General features: G+C 46.1%; 1 protein-coding gene across 1 annotated transcript; it reads right to left on the bottom strand.

The window, feature by feature from the left end:
• Positions 1–2218: 2218 nt before the first annotated feature.
• BANF1 (barrier to autointegration nuclear assembly factor 1) lies at positions 2219–18872 on the bottom strand. Its single transcript, XM_081340409.1, has 3 exons — positions 18778–18872; positions 4436–4576; positions 2219–2834 (listed from the first exon to the last, which is right to left on the bottom strand). Exons 2-3 carry the CDS (start codon positions 4556–4558, stop codon positions 2688–2690), a joined length of 270 nt encoding a protein of 89 aa, XP_081196535.1. The 5' UTR covers positions 4559–4576; positions 18778–18872; the 3' UTR covers positions 2219–2687.
• Positions 18873–19326: the final 454 nt, after the last annotated feature.

Below are 19326 nucleotides of genomic sequence, written 5' to 3'. Positions count from 1 at the left end.
AGTTCCTCAAATATTGGAAGATGCTATCGTGTCACCCCTTGGCCCTTCTCTTCATTAAACTAGACCAGGGGTCTTCAAACTTGGCCCTTTTATGACTCGTGGACTTCAACTCCCAGAATTCCTCAGCCAGCGCGCCTGGCTGAGGAATTCTGGGAGTTGAAGTCCACGAGTCATAAAAGGGCCAAGTTTGAAGACTCTTGAACTAGACCTACCCAATTCCCGTAACAGTTGTATGTTTTAGCCTCCAGTCCCCTAATCATCTTTGTTGCTCTTCTCTGCACTCTTTTTTCTAGAGTCTCAACCTTTTGACCAAAAGCGGATGCAATATTCCAAGTGTGGTCTTACCAAGGCCTTCTAAAGCAGTACTAACCCTTCACGTGATCTTGATTCTATCCCTCTATTAATGCAGAGTAGGATTGTTGGCACATATTTAAGTGATTGTCCACTAGGACTCCGAGGTCCTTCCCAGTTACTGGCAAGTTTTACCTAGTCTGTACCTACAGAGTTAGTTTTCCTTGCCTAAGTGCAAGACTTTACTTTTCTCTACATTGTTTTTCATTTTGTTAGATAGGGCGCAGGGTTCAAGCCCGTCAAGATCCCTCTGGATCGTGAGCATATCGTCGAAGGAGTTGGCAACTCCTGCCAGCTTAATGTCATCTGCAAATTTGATGAGTTCCCTTTCTATTCCATCATCTAAATCATTTATGAAGATACTGAAAAGTATTGGACCTGATACAGCAAGGGTCCCCAACCCCCCCCCCCCCGGTCTGTGGACCAGTACCGGGCTGCAGCATGCCAGCAAGTGGGCCACACAAAAAAGCTAAGCCCCATCTTTAAAAAACCTCTAGTTTGTAACAGTTTATTACAAGTTTATTAAGGGACGTGGTGGCTCAGTGGGTTAGGACGCTGAGCTTGTTGATCAGAAGATCGGCAGTTAGGCGGGTCGAATGCCGACTGCCGTGTAACCGAGTGAGCGCCTGTTACTCGTCCCAGCTTCTGCCAACCTAGCAGTTCGAAAGCACGTCAAAATGCAAGTAGAAAAATAGGGACCACTACAGTGGGAAGGTAACAGCGCTCCGTGCGCCTTTGGTGTCTAGTCATGCCGGCCACATGACCACGGAAGACGTCCTTGGACAAGCGCTGGCTCTTCGGCTTTGAAACGGAGATGGGCACCGGTCCCTAGAGTCGGAAACGACTAGCAAGCATGTGCGGGGGAAACTTTACCTTTAATAGTTTATGAGATTATAGAATAAAATACAAAAATACAAAAGCAAATAGGACACAGTGGGGAGGAAAGGGGGGGAAGTGAGGGGGGAAGGGAAAAATAACAATTTCCTCTGTTGCAGTAGAAAGAAGCATTAACACTGAACCTCAACTTTTTACTTTTCCATATTATAAACTAGCCATTGCAGAGCTTTTGTCTCTACAACCAGTTTTACCGACTTCCCTTTGGGGAAGCGGAAAAAAGAGACGGCAGGAACAATTTAGCTCAAAATTAATTAAGGAAGAAGGGCTTCAACACACACGGCCAGGTTGTGTGAGAAAACAGCACAGCGATGTGACTAAGGTGTGAGGCTACTACAGGGCAATTTAGGTGGGGCTGCGTCCGGAAACTAAATGGAAAAATGCAAGGGATGCTAAATGTCGCGCTCTCTTTCTCCGCCGGGTTCATGTAAGAGGCTTTGACGTGTCAGTGCACAAGATGCAGGCAGTGCACAAAACCACACACTTTCCGGTCTGCAAAAAAACGGAACGGAACCGGCCCCTGGTGCCCAAAAGGTTGGGGACCTCTGTGATACAGAACTTTGGGGTAACCCACTGCTTACTTCCCTCTCTATGGATGTAGTTCCGTCCTTGGCAACTTTAACGCTTGTGGACTTCAACTCCCAGAATTCCCCAGCCAGCTAGTATGGGAGTTGAAGTCGACAAGTCTTAAAAGTTGCCAAGGACAGATACATCCATATAGAGGGAAGCAAGCAGTGGGGTACCCCAAAGTGCTGTATCAGGTCCGATACTTTTCAATATCTTCATAAATGACTTATGTCATTTATTGTACGGTGAGATTAAGAGAGCAACTCCTGAACTTACTTTCAACTCAGTTAGTGATTCGGGAGGGGGAGGCAGATTTGCCCCCCAACTGAGATCCACCCCCAACCCACAGCTCTTCTAGTAACCCTCAGGCAGAACCCCCCCCTCCGCAATGACTTTCAAGCGCCTCTGAATATTAAACACAGCTGGTTTTTATTGATTTAAAAACGTGGCATTACTTGGGTTCCTGGCCTTCAGCCAGGCTGGCGTCACGTGACCCAGAGGCCTGAGAAGAGACCAAGAACGTCTCCGCCAATTTTCATAGGACAAATCTCGATTTTGGAAGTTAAACTGCAGGCCCGGGAAGGTCGAGAATTCCGCGTGGGAAGCGTTAAGGAAGGATCCAACAGAGGGCGCTACAAAAGGGGGGGGAACCGGTCAGGGGACGAGACTGGAACACGGCACCCTTCCGAACATCCTCTTCGGAGGGCAGAAGTTGAGGGACATTAAAAAGGCGCAATCGTTTTTGTCTCGGATTCAGAGGGAAATCCGGAAAGCAGGCTGCAAAGCCGAGAGGGAGCTTCTGCGGAGGAGGACGGGTCAGCCGCCAGCTACCCCCAGAAGCCCTCGGAGCCCCACCCGGCTTCGACCCGCAGCCCTCACAAGAAGGCATCGCACCACTCGCGCAGGCACCCGTAGCAGTCTCTGGATTGTTTGGCGTTGGCTCCGCACGTGTCCTTCAGCCACTCGCGGAAGAGGTCTTCGTCCTTCTTCAGCACTAAGAACTGGCCCAGCACTACATAGGCCTGGGTTCAAGGGAGGGAAAAGGAAAGAGAGGCAGGGCAGTGAGTAAGAGGGACCGGTGTCACGGCGTAAAAGAAAGCGACGGAGAGTGAGATGGGCAGCAGAGAAACTTAGTAAGTCAATAAATACATTTAGTAAGTAAATAAAGGTTCTGGTACCCCAGAACTGTGAAGCCCAACAGAGCAGCAAAGTTCTCAGCCTTTGACTGTGAGTTATTTTAACAGTTATTTTAACTGTTTTTAATTCCTGTATTGTATTGATGTTTTTAAATACTTTGTAAACCGCCCTGAGTCCTACGGGAAAAGGGCGGTATATAAATTCAATAAACTTAAACTTAACTTAAACTTAAGTTCTAATTCTCCCTAAGGTACGAAAGCCAGCTAGGTGACTTTGGCTCAATCACCAGGAGATGGTGAGTTCTAGTCCTGCCTTAGCCATGCAAGCCAACTGGGTGACTTTGAGCCAATCACCAGGAGACGGTGAGTTCTAGTCCTGCCTTAGGCATGAAAGCCAGCTGGGTGACTTTGGGCCAATCACCAGGAGACGGTGAGTTCTGTCTTAGGCATGAAAGCCGGCTGGGTGACACTGGGCCAATCACCAGGAGACGGTGAGTTCTAGTCCTGCCTTAGGCATGAAAGCCGGCTGGGTGACACTGGGCCAATCACCAGGAGACGGTGAGTTCTAGTCCTGCCTTAGGCATGAAAGCCGGCTGGGTGACACTGGGCCAATCACCAGGAGACGGTGAGTTCTAGTCCTGCCTTAGGCATGAAAGCCGGCTGGGTGACACTGGGCCAATCACCAGGAGACGGTGAGTTCTAGTCCTGCCTTAGGCATGAAAGCCGGCTGGGTGACACTGGGCCAATCACCAGGAGACGGTGAGTTCTAGTCCTGCCTTAGGCATGAAAGCCGGCTGGGTGACACTGGGCCAATCACCAGGAGACGGTGAGTTCTAGTCTTGCCTTAGGCATGAAAGCCAGCTGGGCCACTTTAGGCCAATCACCAGGAGACAGTGAGTTCTAGTCCTGCCTTAGGCACCTTGGCCCCACCCTGCTGCTTTTCCAAAAGGACCTAAAAACATGGTTCAATCAGTGACCTCCTGGGGACCCCAAATGGAGAGGAGCCAATCAAGTGGCTGATTTGATTGTGTTGTCCCTGCCTTGAAGGGTGGCTGAATTTTTTTAAACAGCTCTTTATTATGCAGAGGACTTTTAAAGGTTGGAAGTCACCCAGAGCCACCTATGTCCGACTATTAGGAATTTATTAAAGAAATTGGCACTGGAAATGGGGCAACTACACGTCTACCCCGTGTGTCCCTTGGGGGGGAAGTGGGGGGGAGCTGCGGGCAGGAAGGGGGGAGCATTGACCAATCCGGGTCTCTTGCTTAGTTCTAGGTCTCTCAGGCTGGCCTCTGGTTGGGGCACAATCAACTCTCAGTGTGGGGCAGACCACAGAGGAGCGAGGCTGCTCCCTCCAAAGTTACAGGGACGCCACTAAAATTTCTCGAGGGCTCAAAACGATTTATCCAGGAAAAGGAAGCAGCGTCAGCCTTTCTCCATCTGCAGAATCCAGGTTTGGCTTTCAGAGTTAAGGGGTCAAAGGGTACCTTGTCAAACCCTTTGTCTTCCAGCTTCTTGCCAAGGACATCTCCGATCCCCGCTAAAGTGCCAACCGGCTTCTCGCCCATCGGCTCGGCCACAAAGTTCCGGTGCTTCTGGCTGGTCGTCATGTCGGCTGCTGCCCTGACCTGGCCGGGAAACAAGAGATCAAGTAGCAGTTAGACAAGAAAGGCTCCTGGCCCACGTTGAGCCCAGACAGAGAAGAGCAACAAAGATGATCGGGGGACCGGAGGCCAAAACATATAAGGAACGGCTGCTGGAATTGGGTATGTGTAGTTTAATGAAGAGAAAGGTGAGGGGTGACATGATAGCAGTGTTCCAATATCTCAGGGGCTGCCCCAAAGAAGAGGCAGTCAAGCTGTTCTCCAAAGCACCTGAAAGCAGGACAAGAAGCAACGGATGGAAACTCATCAAGGAGAGAAGCAACCTAGAACTAAGGAGAAATTTTCTGACAGTGAGAACAATTAACCAGTGGAAAAACCTGCCTCCAGAAGCTGTGAATGCTCCAACACTGGAAGTTTTTTAAAAAAAGATTGGATAACAATTTGTCCAGGATGGTATAGAGTTTCCTGCTTGAGCAGGGGGTTGGACTAGATGACCTCCAAGGTCCCTTCCAACTACTACTACTAATTACTACTACTACTACTACTACAACTACACATTTTACTAGAGCCAAAGTGGTCACAGCAGAAGCAAAGCTGGATCTGGGGTTTTCCTGTGCAAAAGTCACAGCTAACTTTCCCTTTCGCCTGGCTGTCAGTGACAGTCCAATGAGGTTCTAACACATTGTTTGGGTAACAGTCCCTCATTTCGCGGGCTTGCTGATTCCGCATTCCTTCCGCACGACCTCGGGACACGGGTGCTTCTCACGGGACAGCCCAGCTTGGTTTCCATTCCTCCGGCTTCCCTGCCTGCCCCGTTGCTCCGTCCGCCCGTTACTCAACTCAGGCGGTCGGTGTGTGAGGCGTAGCTTAGCAGAATGGCAGTCAAGCCATGAACTAAGACAGCATCTGGTGCTGGCTCAGGACTTATGGGAGTTGAAGTCCACAGGTTGTAAAGGGGTCATAGCTGCCCACCCCCGATTTAATCCCTATTTTTTGTCTGATCTCAGAAAGGAAACAAAGCTTGACAGGATGCAATTGTGCCATTAGAAAAAGAGGAACAGCTCGGGACAGACAAGGAGAACGTAGCTTACTTAATTTAGTGACTGTAAACACATTCTAGTCTCAGATGAACGTCATCCTTGGTGGAGCAGTGGGCTAATGCCTCCTTAAGTAACACCAGCTGCCTGCAATTAGTGCAGGTTCGAGTCCCACCAGGCTCAAGGTTGACTCAGCCTTCCATCCTTCCCAGGTAGGTAAAATGAGGACCCAGATTGTTGGGGGCAATTAAGCTGACTTTGTAAGAATGCCGCTTGGGGGGGGGGGGAAAGCCCTAATAAGCAGGCATATACATAGAATGAAGGCTCCTGCTAAGCTTGTAAGCCGCCCTGAGTTTTCGGAGAAGGGCGGGATATAAATGGAATTAAAATAAAAAAATAAAAAAAATCCTGAAGGAGCTAGTAGAGGTGACAGCCAATCCGCCAAGTACAATCTTTGAGAACTCTCAAGAGAACCTGTGAGGGGACTGCAGGAGAGCAAATACAATTATCTCCCATTTTCAAAAGTAGGAAGGAAGAGGACCAGGAAAAGTATGTCAGCTTGAAGTTCAAATCCTTCAGCAGATGATTAAGTGGCATATTGGTGACCCTTGGACAACAAGATCAAGGGCCAGTCTGGGTTTGGCATAAACAAATCAGGCCTGACTAACCAGGTTGCCATATCTATACAGCAGCTAGCTTAATAGATAGAGGGTACGCCATGGACATAATATACCCTGACATCAGCAAAGCATCCAGAATACATTCTCATGAAAAGAAGATATTCCAAGGGATCATAATTATCTGCACAAGGGAAACGAGTAACAAGTGGAGTCCCAGTTCAGCTCTGTTCTAAGGTCTCTGCTATTCAGCTTTACTAAGAATCACCTGATTGAGACGGCAGAGGGCCTGTTTCGACAGGTAAAGAGCCTATCCCGTGTCAGTGGCTAATAGCACTGGCATTCAGGCTGACTTGATTCACCTGACTTGATTCACCTGACTTGATTCACTAGTTTCTTATTTATATATTTTACTATTAATTTATTTATTAAATTTATTTGCCAACCATCTCATTCACGGCTCACCCTGGAAGACCACATAGGAGCTGTGACTAGGGGGGCTTTCGCCCAGGTTCGCCTGGTGCGCCAGTTGCGGCCCTATCTAAGCCGGGATGATCTATGCACGGTCACTCACGCGCTCGTGACCTCTCGGCTAGACTACTGCAACGCTCTCTACATGGGGCTGCCCTTGAGGACCACCCGGAAGCTCCAACTGGCACAGAATGCAGCCGCGAGAGTAGTGTTGGGAGTTTCCCGATACTCCCATGTCACACCTCTGCTCCGTGAGCTGCATTGGTTGCCAGTTGTCTTCCGGGTGAGATTCAAGGTACTAGTAATGGTGTTTAAAGCCCTACATGGCAGGGGTCCGGAGTACCTTAGGGAACACCTGCTGCCGGCGTCAACTTCCCTCCGCCCTGTGCGTTCCCACAGAGAGGGACTCCTCAGGGTGCCACCGGTCAGAGAATGTAGATTGGTGGCCCCCAGGGGGAGATCTTTCTCTGTGGGCGCCCCGGAGCTATGGAACCAGTTACCGGTTGAGCTCCGGACGGCGCCCGATCTTCGCTCCTTTCGCCGCGATCTGAAAACATACCTGTTCAAACAAGCCGGCCTGGCCTGAGGGGGGATTGGTGGGGTTTTTTATTATCTTTTTATTGGGGTTTTATTAATGTACCAATTGTTTTTATGGGCATGTATTTAATTACTTTTTAATTTTTGTAACTTTGTGTTTTATTCTTGCCCTGTACACCGCCCTGAGTCCTTCGGGAGAAGGGCGGTATAGAAATATTAATAAATTAAATTAAATTAAATTAAATTTCAAAATGGTCTGGGTGGCTTACAGCACTAAAAACATTAAAACCCTAAGATAAATATTGCTAACCATTTGTTAAGGAACTTAGGAATGTCTTGACCAGGCTCTACTTACAGAGGTAGTGCTTGACTTACAACAGTTCATTTAGTGACAGTTCGAGGTTGCAACAGCACTGAAAGAAGTAACTTATGACCATTTTTTCACGCTTGCAACCACTGCAGCATCCCCGTGGTCACGTGATCAAAGTTCAAATACTTGGCCACTGGCTCGTATTTACAACCTTTGCTGTGTCCCAGGGTCATATGATCACCTTCTGCGACCTTCTGACAAGCAAAGTCAATGAGGAAGCCAGATTTAGAATAGAATAGAATAGAATAGAATAGAATAGAATAGAATAGAATAGAATAGAATAGAATAGAATAGAATAGAATAGAATAGAATAGAATAGAATAGAATAGAATAGAATAGGAATAGAATAGAATTAAGAGATTAGAATAGGAATAGGAATAAGAATAGAATAGACTAAGAAAAATAGAATAAAATAATAGAATAGAATAGAATAGAATAGAATAGAATAGAATAGAATAAGAAAATTAGAATAGAATAGAATAGAATAGAATAGAATAGAATAGAATAGAATAGAATAGAATAGAATAGAATTAAGAGAGATTAGAATAGGAATAGGAATAGGAATAGGAATAGGAATAGAATAGAATAGGAATAGAATAGAATTAAGAGATTAGAATAGGAATAGGAATAAGAATAGAATAGAATAGACTAAGAAAATTAGAATAGAATAGAATAGAATAGAATAGAATAAACTAAGAAAATTAGAATAGAATAGAATAGAATAGAATAGAATAGAATAGAATAGAATTAAGAGATTAGAATAGGAATAGGAATAAGAATAGAATAGACTAAGAAAAATAGAATAGAATAGAATAGAATAGAATAAGAAAATTAATAGAATAGAATAGAATAGAATAGAATAGAATAGAATAGAATAGAATAGAATAGAATAGAATAGAATTAAGAGAGATTAGAATAGGAATTGGAATAGGAATAGAATAGGAATAGAATAGAATTAAGAGATTAGAATAGGAATAGGAATAAGAATGCCAAGGGACGCGGTGGCTCAGTGGGTTAGGACGCTGAGCTTGTCGATCGGAAGGTCGGCAGTTTGGCGGGTCGAATCCCGAGTGCCGCGTAACAGAGTTGAGCGCCTGTTACTCGTCCCAGCTTCTGCCAACCTAGCAGTTCGAAAGCACGTCAAAATGCGAGTAGAAAAATAGGGACCACTCTGGTGGGAAGGTAACAGCGTTCCGTGCGCCTTTGGCGTCTAGTCATGCCGGCCACATGACCACGGAGACGTCCTCGGACAAGCGCTGGCTCTTTGGCTTTGAAACGGAGATGAGCACCGGCCCCTAGAGTCGGAAACGACTAGCACACATGTGCGGGGGAACCTTTACCTTTACCTTTACCTTAGGAATAAGAATAGAATAGAATAGACTAAGAAAATTAGAATAGAATAGAATAGAATAGAATAGAATAGAATAGAATAGAATAGAATAGAATAGAATAAACTAAGAAAATTAGAATAGAATAGAATAGAATAGAATAGAATAGAATAGAATAGAATAGAATAGAATAGAATAGAATAGAATAGAATTAAGAGAGATTAGAATAGGAATAGGAATAAGAATAGAATAAGAAAATTAGAATAGAATAGAATAAACTAAGAAAATTAGACTAGACTAGACTAGACTAGAATAGCAGAGTTGGAAGGGACCTTGTAGGTCATCTAGTCCAGGGCTTTTCAGCCAATGGTATGTGTACCACCAGTGGTACTTTGACACATGGCAGGTGGTACGCAACTGCTAGCCAAGTGTAGGGGGGGAGGGGAATGAGGGAGAGGGATTGGTTCCAGCTGATTGGCACTTCCAGAAGCAGCTCGGAGCTGGAGGTGAACTGCAGAAAAAAGGGGAGGGGGGAGAGAGGAGAGGCTATAAAAGAACCTGGTTTGGGTGGGGGAAGGGGAAAAAAGACAAGAGGAAAGGTTTAACCCCTTTAAACAAATGTAATTAGTTTTACCCCCTTTAACTGAGTGTCTGTGGCAAGTTTTCTTTGAAGGTAAACTGGCTTAATTTAAAGCTAAAGCTTTTCGCCAGAGCCATCCTGTCTGGGATTTCAACATTGTGACACGTGACACCCCTGAGGCAGCTTAAAGAGGAAAACAAACAACAACAACTGAGTTTGTGTTTCCTTATTTTCTTGCTTTGCACTTGATTACTGTGTATTTAAGGGTACAGGGAAGGGATTGGGGGGGGAGGGTGTGCATTCTTACTACACTGTGGAAGGAGAGCTAAGAAGGGCCAGCCAACCAGCTAGCTCAGGGGTCCACAGACTTAGCAACTTTAAGACCTGTGGACTTTCCTCAACCAGCCATGAGGGCTGAGGAATTCTGGGAGTTGAAGTCCACAAGTCTTAAAAGTGCCAAGTTTCAAGACCCCCTGAACTAGCTGGTAGTGGTGCATATAAATAAACATGGATAAATTCATCATACCTTTGTCAGTGCAAAGAGAAAGTGATTCAGCAAAGGAACAGCCACCAAAGAAATTAAAACTGGTACTTTTTTCCCTTTTTTTCTACAGTTTGTAATAGTTTATTAGATTATAGAATAAAATACAAAAATACAAAAGCAAATAGGACACAGTGGGGAGGAAAGGGGGGAAGGGAAAAATAACAATCTCCTCTGTTGCAGTGAAAGGAAGCATTAACAGCGAACCTCAACTTTTTACTTTTCCATATTATTATAAACTAGCCATTTCTATAACAACAAATGAATCTAATCAGTAAAACCCAAAATCCCCCCCCCTTTTTTTAGTCATCAAATTTTTGACACCTTGCTAAGCACTGGCGGTGCTCAAATATTGTCATGTCCTAAAAGTGGTGCAATCTGTGAAAAGGTTGAAAAGCCCTTCTGAAGACAAGCTGTTCCACTGGTTGATTGTTCTCAGAAAAATCTCTCCTTATTTCTAGGTTGAATCTCTCCTTGATCAGTTTCCATCCGTTATTCCATGTCTGGCCTTTAGCTGCTTTGGAAAATAGGCTGCCCCCTCTTCTCTGTGGCAGCCCCTCAGATATTGGATCATTGCTGTCGTGTGTGTCTCCCCTGGTCCTTCTCTTCACTAGACTGGCCATGCCCACTTCTTGCAACCATTCTTCGTATGTTTTAGCATCCAGTCCCCTGATCGTCTTTGTTGCTCTTCTCTGCACTTTTTTCCCCGCACATTTTTATAACGTGGTGACCAAAACTGGGTCCAGTATTCTACGTGTGGTCTTACTAAGGCTTTATAGAGCGGTGTTAGTACCTCACGTGATCGAATCCCTCTGTTAAACGCAACCTAGGATTGCACTGGCTTTTTTGGCTGCCGCCACACACTGTTAGCCCATGTTTAATTGATTGTCCACTAAGACTCCGAGATCCCTCTTATTTACTGATCTACCGTGTTACTAAGTTAACAACTGCAGTGATTCACTTAACAGCTGTGGCAAAAAAGTCATAAAATGGGACAAAACCCACTTAACTGTCTTGCTAAGGAATGGAAATTTTGGGCTCAATTCTGGCCGTAAGTCGAGGACCACCTATAATGGGAAATACCAAGAGTTTAATGATTATCCTGAGCATAAATCAAATTATTCTCTAACACAGGGGTCTCCAAATTTGGCAGCTTTTGTGGGCTTCACCTTGCTGGCTGAGGAATTCTGGGAACTAAAGTCCACACATCTTAAAGTGGCCAAGTCTGGAGACCCCTGATCTAGTAAGATCCTGCACTCAGCCAGGGGGGTTGCAATACACGATCTCTGACGTCCCTTCCAATTTTATGATTTTTGGAAGTTGGAAAAGCAAACTACTTTCAAACATAAAACACTGGCAGCGACACGGTTACTAATTCCAACCTGCTAATATCAGAAGCTGCGCCGTGTCTCTGTCATCGACTAAGTTTACACAGGCGAGCTTTTGTCTCTACAACCAGTTTTACCGACTTCCCTTTGGGGAAGCGGAAAAAAGAGACGGCAGGAACAATTTAGCTCAAAATCAGTTAAGGAAGAAGGGCTTCAACACACACGGCCAGGTCGTGTGAGAAAACAGCACAGCGATGTGACTAAGGTGTGAGGCTACTACAGGGCAATTTAGGTGGGGCTGCGTCTGGAAAGTAAATGGAAAAATGCAAGGGATGCTAAATGTCTCTTTCTCCGCCGGGTTCATGTAAGAGGCTTTGACGTGTCAGTGCACAAGGTGCTGAGAGTTACCTAAAAAAAGCCTTCTGTTACTTAGCAGTTAAGTACAGCAGTAAAGTACAACAGGTCATTTAGTGACCATTCGAAGTTACAATGGCGCTGGAAAAAGGGACGTAACTGTGTTTCACAGATACCTCTGTAGCTGCCACACTGTGGTCACATGATCGAAAGTCAGACACTTGGCAACTGACTCGTATTTATGACAGCTGCAGTGTCCTGGGGTCACGTGATCCCCTCTTGTGACCTTCAGACCAGCAAAGTCAACGGGGAAGCCAAATTCACACAACAGCTGTGCGACTAGCCTAACAATGGCAGGAATTCACTTAAGAACTGTGGCACGAAAATTGTAAAATGGGCAAAATTCACTTAACTGTCTCACTTACCAACAGAAACTTTGGGCTCAATTGTGGTCGTAAGTCGAGGACTTCCTGTAGGTGCAGGACCAGCCATCCTAGGCAGAATCCATCCACTGTGTGCACAGGTAGTCCTCGACACACAATCACAACTGATCCCAAAGTTTCCATTGCTAGCAAGACAGCTGTTAAGTGAGCTTTGCCTCATTTTATGACCTTTCTTGCTGCAATTGTTAAGTGAATCACTGTAGTTAAAGTTAGTAACTAGAGCGGTTGTTAGTGAATTTGAGTTCCTCACTGACTTTGCTTGTCAGAAGGTCGCAAAAAGGGGACCCCACGATCCCAGGACACTGCGACGGTCATAGGTATGAGTCAGCCAAGCGCTTGAATTTTAATCATGCGGCCACAATTCACATGGGTTTGGCAGTATATGGGTGCTATAAAAATGCATTAAAAAAAACCCTTTTTCTGAAAATCTGCTCTCCAAACACTTTCATTCACACAGTGCTAATCCCGTATCAGAAAGAGAAGCTCTTTGTGTGTGTGTGTGTGTGTGTGTGTGTGTGTGTGTGTGTGTGAGGGGGGGGTTGGTTTAAGAGACACTTAATGCAACTAAATAAGGCAATCTTGTGGTCAGGAGAGATAGCAAAGTAACACAACAGCACCATCTGCTGGATTAGGGATGGGTAACTATGGCCCCTTTACAACCTATGGACTTCAACTCCCAGAGTTCCAGAGCCAGCAGGAACTCTGGGAGTTGAAGTCCCCAGGTTGTAAAGGGACCATAGTTGCCCACCTCTGTGTTAGCCAGCGGCTCCCAACCTTTTCTACACCCCGCACTCTTAGAAAGCTTCCGATATATTCTCGCACCCCTTACAAAAGTTCGAAATAAGCGCAACAAATTATGCATATACACTATAATTTTGAAAACCCAAGTTTTTGCACCCCCCAGAACAGGGGTCTTCCAACTTGGCCCTTTGATGACTTGTGGACTTCAAGTCCCAGAATCCCTCAGCCAGGCATGCTGGCTGAGGAATTCTGGAAGTTGAAGTCCACAAGTCATCAAAGGGCCAAGTTGGAAGATCTCTGCTCTGGAATATTGTCCCGCACCCCCACCCCGGCCGGGAACCCCTGTGCTAGATAATTAGCTCCTCAAGTGGGATGACCTCGGAATGGTACTCGGCCTTTTTTTTAACACCTGGCCCGCCTCAATGCAGCTGAAGCTAAGACAGGCTGCCTACAATATGCAAGGATAAACCACAGGTAGTAATAGGAGCGTGGAATTTCTTCCAATCCTTCCCATTTGCCTAAGTCTCCTTCACACCTCTTCCAGCCCAGCATAGTTAAAGTTTAAAGCTCATGTAAGGAAGCAGCACCTAGCAACTACTCTTTCAAGTCCAATTACACCTCCCTGCATCCTGTTGTGGATTACTATAAGGCCAGTTCGGCTACTTTCCAAACCTCCTTGGGCGATTTCTGTTTAAAGGGCAACGCACCACTTTAAGGGCAGGAGCGATCAACAGGGTACAGCAGTCCTCAACTTATGATGTGCTTAGTGACCGTTACAAACTACAACTGACCCAGAGAATGGGACCGACAGCCAAGATTCAAAGTTCCAATGGTTGGGAAACCTCCACGGTCACGTGAACTCAGGAACACGGGGGAGCATTTAAGGCGATTTACACTGTTCTGCAGTCACGTGACTGTGCTCTACAACAGCGTTGTCAAAAACTGGCACTTACAGGTAGTCCTTAACTTACAACAGTTCATTTAATGACCGAAAACGAAGTTACAAAGGCACAGAGAAAAGTGACCTCTGACCGTTTTTCACACTTCGGACCGTTGTAGCCTCCCCGCGGTCACGCGATCCAAATTGAGACGCTTAGCAACGGACGTGTATTGATGAGGACTGTCCCAGAGTCACGTGATCCCCTTTGGTGACCTTCTGACAGGGAAAATCAATGGGGAAGCCGGATTGTCAGACCTGCCAGCCCTTAAACCTCTAAATAGGAAAGATCCACAGCTCCATTTATTGAGAAAGGTAGAATTTCATTATTTTTTTTTAATTTAATTCCATTTATGTCCCGCCCTTCTCCGAAGACTCAGGGCGGCTTACAAGCTTAGCAATAGCCTTCATTCTATGTATATGCCTGCTTATTAGGGCTTTCACACATCCCCCAAGCAGCATTATTACAAAGTCAGCTTATTGCCCCCAACAATCTGGGTCCTCATTTTACCTACCTCGGAAGGATGGAAGGCTGAGTCAACCTTGAGCCTGGTGGGATGCGAACCTGCGCTAATTGCAGGCAGCTGGTGTTACTTAAGCGTTAAATCTGGATTACATAGATTTAATAGAAATATAAAAATAAAAAAAAATGCTGGATGGATAAAAGAATCTAAAGATAAATTTAGTAAAAAAAATCAAATGGAAAACCGGTAACAGCAGCAGAAATAGTTAAACGTGCAGTGAAAAGGATTAAAAACGGGATGTCATGGTTCTGTCAACTTTGAAAATGAGCATGGCTGCGGCCATCTTATTCATTTTCAGTTGACACCCGTCATATCTCAGAAATGATCAATTGCATGGCTTTTTGTTCAAATATCTGGCTGGCCTACCTCAAATTAGAGCTTAAACACTTAATGAAGTATTACTTAAAGGAGATATCAACAATTGGTTAATAACTGGCAAAATGTATGTCATTCAAAGAGGACCTACAGAAAGAGACCACCTCAGGAAATTATAGCTCCACTTTTCCCTCCCTTGGCTGTCTCCCATGGCTGCCCTCCCCCTTTCCAGCAAGACATTTTGAGAAGGCTCCCTTCAAGCCAAGGCTGGTATGCAACTGCCTTCTTCGCCCAGGTGGGTGACCTTGAAGCAGGATTCTGGGAAGGGGGCTGCGGTGGTGGTACAGCAGTTACTCTCGCTTTCCCCCCCCAAGCATCTCCCTTCCCCATAGCTCATGGCAGACTGTCACCACATGGTAGCAAAGCACAAGCGAGAGTTGAGGTGGCAGCCGACAGATTCACTTAACAACCAACTGCCGCGGGAAGGTGGTAAACTGGGCAAAATTCACTTAACAGCTGTCTCACTTAGCAGCAGAAATTTGGGGCTCAACTGTAGTAGCCACAAGTCGAGGACTAGCACATGCATTTCTGGTTTTTGGCAAAAACCGCACCCCTAGCTTCAGATCTGCTTGACAAGCGCTGCAAAACAAGGTCATAAAACCTGATGGATCGCTTGTTGGGACATACCACTGCAATGGGAAGGCTCCATTATGGCCGCAGTACGTTGCAAAACTTTGCTGGGAAGGGCAGAAAACCCAAGCCATGGGACAATCCTTGAGCCAGCCATGGGGCTGGCATGTGAGCCTGAAAAAAGCCCACAGGCCAGAAAGGGGCCATAGTTGTGCCCCCCCCCCGCTCTATGCTATTGTGGCTGAATGTTTTTCTTCCCCAACAGGTAAACATAATCACAAATGCTTTTTATTAACGGTAAAAGTGCAGCTTTGGCCTCATGCAGCTGCCTTCGGGGCCAAACCAGTGAATGGAGCTGCAACAAATCAGAACCTGGTTGGATGCAAAGATCTGCATCTGACCATCCCTCCTGAGCTGGCTTTGCTTCCTCTTGCTTTTATTCATCTTACAAGTATTTTTTTTTATTTCATTCATTCGTTCGTTTTTATTATTTATTTATTTATTAAAATTTTCTGCCATCTATCTGGCGCACAAGCTGACTCTGGGTGGCTTGCAAACTATGAAACAAGTAAAAAGTAATTAAGACATTAAGGCACTAAAAACTACACAGATTAGACTCCTGTTAAAAGATTTGGAAGGGATCTTGGAGGTCTTCAGCCCCGCCCCCCTTCAAGCAGGAGAACCTATACCAGGGGTAGGCAACCTTGGCTCTTTTAGGACTCGTGGACTTCAACTCCCAGAATTCCTGAGCCAGCCATGCTGAGGGGAAAGGGAGAGGTTTCCAAGCTGAGCCAGGCTGGTTTAGGAATTCTGGGAGTTGAAGTCCACAAATCATAAAAGAGCCAAGGTTGCCTACCCCTGGCCTAGGCCTAGGCTGCTTTATGACTCGTGGACTTCAACTCCCAGAATTCCTGAGCCAGCCATGCTGAGGGGAAAGGGAGAGTTTCCAAGCTGAGCCGTGATGGCTGAGGAATTCTGGGAGTCCACAAGTCATGAAAGAGCCAAGGTTGCCTACTCCTGGGCTAGTCTAAAGAAAAGAAGAAATAGGGGAGACATGATAGCAGTCTTCCAGTATTTGAGGGGTTGCCACACAGAAGAGGGGGTCACCTTATTCACCAAAGCACCAGAGGATAGGACAAGAAACAATGGGTGGAAACTGACCAAAGAGAGAAGCAAGCTTGAACTAAGGAGAAACTTCCTGACAGTGAGGACAATTAACCAGTGGAACAGCTGGCCTCCAGAAATCGTGGGCGCTCCATCACTGGAGGTTTTCAAGAAGAGGCTAGAAAGTCACTTGTCTTGGGATGGTATAGGTCAGGGGTAGGCAACCAGTCATAAAAGAGCCAAGGTTGCCTACCCCTGAACTAGCCAAGCCCAAGTCCCGCAGCCATTCTTCGTATGTTTTAGTCTCCAGGCATTGGGTCATTTTAGTTGCTCTTCTCTGAATTTTTTCCACACCCTCAACATCGTTTTTGTGATATGGTGACCAAAATTAGCTACAATATTCCAAGTGTGATCTTGCTAAGGTTTTATAAAGGGGTACTAATACTTCACGTGATCTTGATTCTATGTCTCTGTTTATACACCCCAGAATTGTATTAGCTTTTTTGACGGCTGCTGCACATGGCTGGCTGATGATCAAGTGATCGTCCACTAGGACTCCCAGGTCCCTCTCACAGTTACTGTTTTTAAGCCATCCTCGCCCAGTCTGTACTTGTACCTTTGATTTTTCCTGCCTAATTGTAAGACTTTACTTTTTTCCACTTTGGAACTCATTTTGTTAAATAGGGCCCATTGTTCCAGTTTGTCAAGATCTTTTTGGATCCTGAGTTTGTCTTCTGGAGTGTTGGCTAATCCTGCCAGCTTGGTGTCACCTGCAAATTTGATGAGTTCCCCTTCAATTCCCTCATCTCAGTCATTTATGAAGATATTGAAGAAGTATTAAGCTTATGTCTCCTTTACATGCTCTCTCCCTTCAAGAATAAAGGTGGACATAAGTGACTTCAATGACAACCCCCACAGCGATGCTCAGTTACATAACCTTTGTGGAAAATCTCCAGAAAGTCAAGTTCAAAGGCCAGGGCAGCCTTTGGAGGCAACCAGACGCTTCAAAGGGCCCCAAACGCTGCACCCAGTTCTCTAATGGCTGGAGTGCAGAGCAATGTGGGTCCTGTAATTTTCGGACCTTGCCTCCCAGGGCACCCTCCGGCTCCGTCCTGGTCCCACCCCCCTCCCTCCCGGGAGGCAGCTTCTCTTGCAAAGATTGCTCCCTTTATTTTTTGGAAAGAGGTTCTACAAACTGGACCACCTGAAATAGCCTACCCAACCTGCAATCACACAAACGCACACACCACACACTGTTTTATAGAGCAACAGAAACACATATGTCCACATACACACAATCACCCTGCGACCCCCAGGGGAAGAGCCTTCTCTGTGGGAGCACCAGCCCTATGGAAGCAGCTCCCCCCTGAGCTTCGGATGGCCCAAGATCTCTGGTCCTTTCGCCGCGGCCTCAAAACACTCCTTTTCCACCTGGCTGACCTGGACTGACAGGGATTTTAATTATGTTTACAATTTTAACTCTATTCTTTAATTTATTTTAATTTATTTCAATTTTTAATTTTAATTTACTGTACAGAGACCTTTAAGTTTTGTTGTTGTTAGCTGCCCTGAGTCCCTCGGGAGATAGGGCGGGATATAAGTCCCATTAATAAATAAATAAATAAATAATTACATATATTATCATTGAGCACCGGCCCCTAGAGTTGGAAACGACTAGCACGCATGTGCGGGGGAACCTTTACCTTTACCTATCTATTTATTTATTTACACACACACACATATATATACACACATGCACACACACATGCATACAGTGATACACACACATCCACTAATTATACACCCACATATTATATACGCATACTCAGATATTGTGTATGTATATATACGCACGCACACACTAATTATATATTACACATACACATTGTGCCATCCATCTTTTTGTCATCGACTTGATGTATTCTCATTTTCTCTTTCATTGTTTATTTTATTGTTCTACTGTTTTACTTCTGTTTAGCTTGCACTTTTCACTTGGCCGCCCCGCAGGCAAGTTAGGCGGCGAATAAATGTAACAATTAAATAAACATACGCAGACAAGAGAGATTTGCATCAACGTATATAAAGCTTTAAATATTTAATCTATACACCTACGCACGCCCATATTTTATATGCCAAGATACGTACGTATAAGTCACACACAATTGTACACCATTATTTGATAGCTCAGTATAAAATTCCCCATGGAAGACCCCAGAAGCCGTCGACGTGATTTCTTCCCCCTTCCTCGTTTAGCGACGAGCTCGGCCTCCCGCGCCCGGGCCCTCCCTCCCCCCCACTTCGACGTCGACCTCTGACCCCGCGGAGGCGCCCCCTCCCCCAGCGGCCGCCGCCCCCTCCGGGCTCTCACCTGCTCGCGCCTCAACCGTCGCTCCCGCGCCGCCGCGAGTCTGCTTCCGGGTCGCGGGGGCGGCGGCTTCAAGGCCCGCTTTGCGCGCGAAAGCAACCGAGGCGAAAGGGCGCTCTGGATTTCCGGCGGCCTCGCCTTCTCTACGGCCCCGGCGGCGTTCTAGGCGTCCGGAGGGGTCTCTATGGCCTTCGGAGCCTGTCCAGTTTCTGCCCCAGGCCTGGTTGGAAAAGGAGAAGGGGGGGTGGGGGCAGAGGGGAGGGGTCGTCTCGATCAGAATGAGTCTAAATGCAAAAGTCTAATTGGAAAGATGGGCGGGCGGTGAAAAATGCTTTGTTTTTTTAAAACGATCTTCCCCATCGGGGCAGCTTTCAGATGGGTGGACTTCAACTCCCAGAATGCCCCAGCCATCTTAAAGTGGATGCGGGTGAGACACTGCGGCCTACACCAATCGCGTAGCGAGCAGCGCGCTGCCCCTTTAAGGAGCTGTCACGTGACGGGCTTCTGGCAGAGGCGGCTTCTGCCCTTACCTGATCACGTGGTCGCAAGGGT

The sequence above is a fragment of the Vipera berus genome (genome assembly GCF_964194415.1).
Source record: "Vipera berus genome assembly, chromosome: 16".
Taxonomy (NCBI): Eukaryota; Metazoa; Chordata; class Lepidosauria; order Squamata; family Viperidae; genus Vipera; species Vipera berus.
The sequence above is the reverse complement of the archived record's forward strand: the minus strand, read 5'-3'. Positions and strand labels throughout refer to the sequence as shown.

Coding starts and splice junctions, on each gene's coding strand:
- BANF1 (XM_081340409.1), bottom strand. CDS start 4,558: ATGACGACCAGCCAGAAGCACCGGAACTTTGTGGCCGAGCCGATGGGC. Junction 2,835..4,435: donor AAGACAAAGGGTTTGACAAG/GTACCCTTTGAC, acceptor CCTTGAACCCAG/GCCTATGTAGTGCTGGGCCA.